The sequence below is a fragment of the Corapipo altera genome, unplaced genomic scaffold (assembly GCF_003945725.1).
Source record: "Corapipo altera isolate COAL_440 unplaced genomic scaffold, ASM394572v1 303, whole genome shotgun sequence".
Taxonomy (NCBI): Eukaryota; Metazoa; Chordata; class Aves; order Passeriformes; family Pipridae; genus Corapipo; species Corapipo altera.
Genome location: NW_020885169.1, coordinates 1,944 through 9,717, shown reverse-complemented (window position 1 = coordinate 9,717; position 7,774 = coordinate 1,944). Strand labels below are relative to the sequence as shown.

Genomic DNA, 7,774 nt, shown 5'->3' with positions numbered 1-7,774 from the left:
GTGGGGGGTTGGGGTCCCCAGAGTGGAGGTGGGGGGATGTCCCCAGTCTCACCAGTCCCCTTGTGACCCTGGGGGGGTGTCCCCAGGGGTCCCCACCCCACACAGGGGTTCCCCAGGGCTCTGCCCCCCCAAGTGTCCCTGTCCCCCCTGCAGGGACCTCATGGGAGGATCATGGGGGGGGCTGGGAGGGACAGCGGGGACAGGGAGGCATGAGGGAGAGGGGGTAGAGGAGAGGGAGGGAGGTGGGGAGATGGAGGAGGAGAAGGTTGAAGGGATAGAAACAAAGGGGAGGAGGGAGGATGAACACCACGAGGAAGGAAAGGATGGAGGAGGGAGGGAGGGAGAAATGGAAGGAGGGAGAAATGGAGGGAGGGAGGGAGATTGAAGAGGAGGTGATGAGGGAAGATGAGGATGGACACCAGGAAGAAGGGATGGATGGATGGATAAGAGGAAGGAGGAAGGGAGGAAAGGAGGGAGGAAGAATGGATGGATGGATGGATGGATGGATGGATGGATGGATCTAGGGATGGATGGATGGATGGATGGATAAGGGGAAGGAAGAAGGGAGGAAAGGAGGGAGGAAGAACGGATGGATGGATGGCAGGATGGAGGGATGAGTGGAGGGATGGAGGGATGGATGGATGGATTGATGGAGGGATGGATAGCTGGAGGACTGGATGAAGGATGGAGGGATGGATGGATGGATGGGGGGATGGATGGATCTAGGGATGGATGGATGGATGGATGGATCTCAGGCTGGACAGAGGATGGGGGATGGCAGAGGTTGCCTGAGGCCCCTGGGCTGGCGCTGCTCACCGGTGAAGTCCTCGTGGCACTCGCAGGTGTAGCCGCCCTCGTGGCTGCGGCAGCGCCCGTGGGCACCGCAGGGGCTGGAGTAGCACAGGTCGATCTCGGTCTCGCAGTAGTCGCCGGTGAAGCCAGGCGGGCAGCGGCAGCGCAGCCCTGGCACAGGCCGGATGGGCCGGAACAGGATGGTGTCGGAGGCCAGGAAGGGCGCGGAGCTGTCGAAGCGCAGCACGGCCACGCAGCGCATGTAGTTTTCACAGGGCTCGCGCAGGCACACGTTGTCATCGAAGGGCAGCACTCGCTGTGCCGTGGTGGCCGCCAGCAGCGAGCGGTTGAGGTAGAGCCGCTCCTGCAGCTCCTCGGAGGAGAAGAAGCGCGAGACCACGGGTGGCGGCAGCAGCGCCGACAAGCTCACATTGAGGATCCGCGCCGGCCCCACGTCCGTATCTGCCTGGATGTTGAAGAGCACGACGCGGTGCCGGGGGGTGCCCAGCACGGCCGCCACCCCCTCGAGGAAGCGGCCGAGCAGCGGTGACAGGAAGAGCTCCTGTGACATGTCAGCCAAGCGCAGGGTGATGCTGTTGCTGAGCATCTCGTCCGTGATCACCGTTACCCGCAGCACGCACTGTGCGCTGGCGCTGTGAACACCGTCTGGGGACACGGGGACATGGGTCAGCGGGGGGAAATGGGGACACCGGGGATATGGGGAGGAACTGGGGACACCAAGAACACAGGTCAGCAAGGGGGGTTGGGGACACGGGGGGACATGGAGGTCAGCGGTGGGGAAATGGGGACGTTGGGGGACATGGAGGTCAGTGGGGTGGCTGGGGACATTGGGGGATCAGGGGTGAGGGACATTGGGGTCTGGGTACATTGGGGGGTCAGGGCTGGAGGGGTCTGGGGACATTGGGGTCTGGGGGATATTGGGGTCTGGGGGACATTGGGAGTCTGGGGGACATTGAGGGGTCGGGGGGTGGCCTGGGCGACACTGGGGGGGAGGCAGGGGTGGATGGTCTGAGGGTGGGAGGTGGGGTGGGCATGGGGTGACCAACCCTGTGACCAACCCCATCGGGCACTGGCAAGTGGGGCTGGGGCTGGTTATGGGGTCGGGGCTGGTTATGGGGATGGAGCTGGTTATGGGGATGGGGCTGGTTATGGGGTTGGTACTGGTTATGGGATTGGTTATGGGGTTGGTTATGGGGTTGGGTATGGCTATGGGGTTGGGTATGGCTATGGGGTTGGGTATGGCTATGGGGTTGGTGCTGGTTATGGAGGTGGGGCTGGTTATGGGGCTGGTGCTGGTAATGGGGCTGACATTGCTATGGGGTTGGTGCTGGTTATGGGGTTGGTTATGGGGCTGGTTATGGGACTTGCACTGGTTATGGGGCTGGGGTTGGTTATGGGGTCAGGGGAGACAAAGTCCCTGCCCAGCATTGGGACACCCCCCTTCCTCCTCCTGCTCCTCCTCCTCCCAGGGCAGTGACACTCGGGACAGATGGGCAGTGGGCAGACAGATGGACAGAGGGAGCGTGGGGACTGCGGGGGGCCCAGAGGAGGTGACAGAGTGGGGGGTGGCGGGGCTGGTGGCCCGTGGCCAGTGGTCAGTGCCGGGGGGTGGTTGCCATGGCCGCGGCCGCAGGGGCCCAGCTATGGCCAGACCTTTTGTTTCCTTCGCGGTTGCCCCCGCCCCCGGGGGGGCTTGGGGGGCCCCCAGCCCCCACCCTTTGTGCCCTGGGTCCCCCATTTTGTGTGGCCGGAGCAGGGACCCCAAACTGGGGGTGAGGGGGGAACACGCAGATGGGGACAAGGGACATCACGGCCTGGGCTGTGACTCAGTTTTCCTCCCTGCTCTGGGGAGGGGGGTAAGGAGATGCTCCCCCACCCTAGGGTGACCCCCACCCCCGGCAGCACCTCCTGGCCCCCCTGAATCAATGGTACACCCCCCTCTTATCCCGCGAGCCCCCCATTGCGTTTGGGGACCCCCCAGTGAGGACATCGATGTGTTCCCCCCCCAGATACAAGCACTGGGCTCTCCTGGAAACATCCATTGGGGTGCCAGGACCCCCCAGTACTGCGTTGCACCTCGAGCCCCCACAGATTCACCCACTGGGACGCCCAGCACCCACCCAAGGGTAGCAGGACTCCCCCCTTGCACACACCAGCCTCTGCAACCTCCCCCCAGGTACACACAGTGGGTCCTGCCCCCACCAGCGCCACACAGAGAGGTGTCAGGACCACCCCAACACCCACCAGGGTCCTGCCCCCCCAAAAGAAGGTGCACTGTGGTATTGGACCCCTCCGGACACTCCAGAGGATGGGGGAGGAAAAGGGGGTGCTGCGGACCCTGAATGCCTCCAGAGGGGTGTCTGGGCTGGGGGGGGCACAGCATCCCTCTCCCCCCCTCACCTGGATCTGGAGAGTGGGGGCAGCCAAGATGGGGTGGTGGGGCCCCAAAACACCTCAGTGGGTTGGCAGGACCCCAAGGCACATCAGCCCCCTCGCCCCGATCTGAAGGGTGGGGGCAGCCAAAATGGTGTGGGGAGACCCCATAACACCCCCAAACCTCCCCCACCTCCCTGGGCAGGGGTCCTACCGGACACAGAGACCCTCATGACGGCCTCCAGCGGGCGGTTGTTGTCCAGGGCGGGGCTGAGCCGCAGCTCCCCGCTCTGGGGGTCCAGCAGCACCAGGTTGAGTTCGTTGCCCTGCTCGAAGGCGTAGGTGAGGCGGTCGGACACGTCAGGGTCGTGGGCTGGGATGCGGCCGATGACACCACCAGGGAAGCTCCCAGAGTGGTTGGTGATGTAGTTGTTGAAGAGGATCTCGAAGTTCTTCAGTTGGGGGCTGTTGTCATTTGCATCGCGCAGCCGCACGTGCACGGTGGCCCGGCTGACCAGCGGTGCCGACGTGGCCTGGACCACCATGACGTACTCGGCCTTGGCCTCATAGTCCAGGTCGGCCAGTGCCGTGAGCTCCCCGGAGAAGATGTCCAGCTGGAAGACCTCTGGGATGTTGCCCTCCACAATCTGATACATGATCTGTGCGTTGGTGCCCTCGTCGGGGTCGGTGGCTGTGATCCGGGCCACCACCAGCCCGATGGGGCTGTTCTCCTCCACGAAGATGTCAAACTCGTCATGCTCGAAGACAGGTGGGTTGTCATTGACATCCAGCACCGTCACCTGGATCTCCACTGGTGTCCGCCGCACCGGCACCCCCTTGTCGACAGCGAAGGCCCGCAGGGAGTAGAGCGGCACGTTCTCCCGGTCCAGGCGGCGCAGAGTGCGGACGATGCCTGAGGTGGACTCGATGATGAAGTCGCCATCGCCATCATCACCACCCTGGAAGGTGTAGAACACCCTGCCATTGAGCCCAGAGTCGCGGTCAGTGGCGGAGACCTGCAGAACACTGGTGAAGGCAGGGACATCCTCGTAGACGGAGCCCTGGTAGGAGTGGCGGAGGAACTGCGGTGCGTTGTCGTTGACGTCGCTCACCAGGATCTCCAGGTAGGTGGTGTCGGATTTCTGGGGGATGCCGTTGTCCCGCGCCGTGATGGCCAAGGTGTAGGACACCTGGTCCTCGTAGTCCAGCTCCATCTGGGTGGTGACGGCGCCAGTGTTGGCGGCGATGCGGAACTGGGGGATGCTGTCCTCCATCAGGTAGGTGATGCGGGCATTCTCCCCGGTGTCCTCATCTGTGGCACTGATCACCACCACCGTAGTACCCACTGGCCGGTCCTCGTTGATGTTGATGGTGTAGTGGGAGCTCTGGAAGACAGGACGGTGGGTGTTGGCGTCAGTGACATTGATGACCACCAGGGCGGTGTCCTGGCGGGTGCCGTCGGACGCTGCGACAGTGAGCAGGTACTGTCGCTCCAGCTTGTAGTCCAGGGGCAGGGCGAGAGAGATGAGCCCCCCACCACTCTGGCTGGTGATGGAGAAGCGGTTGCGGGTGTTGCCGCTGGAGATCTGATAAGTGATGACGCTGTTGGCGTCGCGGTCGACGGCAGACACGGTGAGGACACTCGTCCCCACTGTTGCGTCCTCGTTGAGGCGGGCACCGTATTCCCTCTGGGTGAACTCAGGGCTGTTGTCATTGACATCCAGGATGGTGACACTGACGCTGGCCGTGGAGGCCATGGGGGGTGTCCCCTGGTCCTGCGCCTCCACGCCGAAGCTGTAGAAGTCCATGGCCTCCCGGTCCAGCTCGGAGGCCACCACAATCCAGCCGGTGCCATTGTTGATGGTGAAGGGGAAGCCGGCGCTGGTCTCCAGCAGTGTGTAAACCAACCGGCCATTGTCCCCTGAGTCGGCGTCGATGGCCTGCACGTGGATCACAGAGTAGCCCACAGGGACGTTCTCCAGCACGGTGGCCTGGAAGGGCGTGCTGACGAAGATGGGGGCGTTGTCGTTGACGTCCAGCACCTGCACAGTGACCAACCCACTGATGTTGGAGAGGGGCGGGCGGCCGCCATCCTGTGCCCGGATGCGCAGCGTGAACTCCTTGGTGACCTCGAAGTCCAGGGGGGTGATGACGTCCAGGGCGCCCGTCTGGGCATCAATGTAGAAGTGGCCACGGGTGTTGCCGCTGACGATGCTGTAGTGCACCAGGGCATTGCTGCCCTTGTCGCGGTCAGTGGCCGTCACCCGCAGCACGGCTGCATTGGGCACCACATCCTCGGGCACCTGTGCCACGTAGCGCCGCTCGCTGAACTGCGGCGCATTGTCGTTGTCGTCCTCCACCACGATGCGCACGGTGGCCGTGGCACTGCGGGGCTCCTGGCCCTGGTCCGCCGCCTCCACCAGCAGCTCGAAGGCGTCCACCACTTCCCGGTCCACGGGGCCACGTGTGCGGATGACGCCGGAGCGGGGGTCGATCTCGAACACCTCGTTGGCGTTGCCGGCATTGAGGAGCCGGTAGAGCACGTTGGCGTTGGGCCCGGTGTCGCCATCAGTGGCTCGCACGGTCAGCACCTCATAGCCCACCTCCAGGTTCTCCCGCACGCTCTCACGGTACTCAGGCTGCTCAAAGGACGGGTCGTGGTCATTGGCGTCGCCTACAGTGACGGTGAGCGTGGCCATGGCGCTGCGCCGGGGCGCGCCGTGGTCGGCCGCCGTCACGCGGAACACATGGGTACTCTTGCTCTCACGGTCCAGTGGCGCCGCCGTGGTGACGGTGCCTGTCACGGGGTCCATGGCGAACAGGGCGTCAGAGCGACTGTCAAAGAGTGCGGCCATGGCGTAGAGCAGCTGCCCTGCCTCGCCCTCATCAGGGTCCTGTGCCGTCACCCGTGTCACCAGCGTCCCTGCGGGCCGGTTCTCCTCCACCATGGCCTGATAGCTGGAGGGCTGGAACTGCGGCGCTGTATTGGGGCTCCGGCGGGGGCGGAGCACGGGGGGTCTGGGGGCTGCCCTGATCTGGGGGTCCTCAACCGCCCTGGAGCTCATCGTGTCCCCTGTGCCACTGGTGTCCCCAGCATGTCTGGTATTCCCAGTGTTCCTGGTGTTCCTGGGGATGTTGTTGCCCCCAGCACGTCCAGTATTCCCAGTGTCCCTGGGGACTTTGCTGGTGCTCTCAGTGTCCCTGGGGATGTTGGTGCCACCTGCGTGTCCAGCATTCCCAGTGCCCCTGGGGACTTTGTTGGTGCTCTCAGTGCCCCTGGGGATGTTGGTGCCCCCAGTGTGTCCAGTATTCCCAGTGTCCCTGGGGACTTTGCTGGTGCTCTCAGTGCCCCTGGGGATGTTGGTGCCCCCAGCATGCCCAGTATTCCCAGAGTTCCTGGTGTCCCTGGGTACTTCTCTGGTGCTCTCAGTGTCCCTGAGGACTTTCCCAGTCTCCTCATTACGTCCAGTGTCTCTGCTGCTCCTGGGAACTCTCCCGGTGCTTCCAGTGTCTCTCCCAGTCTCCCCAGTGCATCCAGTATCCCTGATGTCCCTGAGGACTGGGGTGCCCCCAGTGCCCCCAGCTCCCCCAGAGCTCAGCATGGCCCCAGCGCTCTTGCTGTCCGAGAGGACGCCAGTGTTCCCAGTGTGTCCGGTATCCGCGGCGCTCCCGCTGTCCCTGAGGACATGGGTGCTCCCGGTGTCTCCAGTTCCTCCAGTATCCCCTGCGCCTCCGGTATCCCCGGTGCCTCCAGGAGCATCCCTGACGCCTCCAGCGTCCCCAGTGCCTCCAGCATCCCCAGCGCCTCCAAGGCTCCTGATGTCTCCAGCGCTCCTCGTGGCTCCAGTGACGCCGGTGCTCGCGGTGCCTCTGACGCCCGCGGTGCCGCCGGTGCCTCGGGACCCCCAAACGCCGCCGCCGTGCCTGCCGGGGCCCGGTGCGGTCCCATCGCTCGGTGTGGGCCCGGTGCTGTCGCCGCTGTCCCCGGTGCTCGGTGGGGGCCGCGCGGAGCCGCCACTGTCCCCGGTGCCGCCGCTGTCCCCGGTGCCGCCGCGGTGAGCCTGAAGCGGCGCCGGGAGTGCGTCGGGAAGGCGGGGGCGGATCCCGGTGCCGCTCCGGCTGCCGGTGCCGGTCCCAGTGGTGAAGCCGATGCCAGTCCCAGTGGCGGAGTTGATGCCGGTCCCGGTGGCGATGCCGGTGTCGGCGGCGATGCCGGCAGCGGAGCCGATGCCGGTGGCGATGGCGATGCCGGTGGCGGGTCCCGGTGCGGGCGGCGGCAGCAGCAGCAGCAGCAGCAGTAGCGGGAGCAGCGGCTGCGCGGCCCGGCGGGCGGGTGGAAGGCCCATGGCCGCTGCCCCCCCGGTGCCGGTGCCGGTGCCCGCAGCGCCCCGCGTCGCCGCCTGTGCCCCGCCCGCGCGTGCCCGCCGGGGCGGAGCCGCCGCTGCACCGGCCCCGCCGCGTTTAAAGGAGCCGCCGCCGCCCCCGCACCGGCAACGGGACCCGCACCGGCAGCGGCAGCGCGGGGGGCACCGGCTTCACCCCCGAGAGCAGGTTGCGCACACACACGTAAAGTGCACATACACACGTG

General features: G+C 65.5%; 1 protein-coding gene across 1 annotated transcript in view; it reads right to left on the bottom strand.

The window, feature by feature from the left end:
* LOC113940060 (cadherin EGF LAG seven-pass G-type receptor 2-like) overlaps positions 1–7,532 on the bottom strand; it is a 29,362-nt gene extending 21,830 nt beyond the window's left edge. Inside the window, 3 exon segments of the mRNA XM_027631116.1 lie at positions 789–1,458; positions 3,401–7,144; positions 7,184–7,532. Coding sequence (XP_027486917.1) covers positions 789–1,458; positions 3,401–7,144; positions 7,184–7,532 — 4,763 coding nt within the window.
* Between the last annotated feature and the right edge of the window lie 242 nt (positions 7,533–7,774).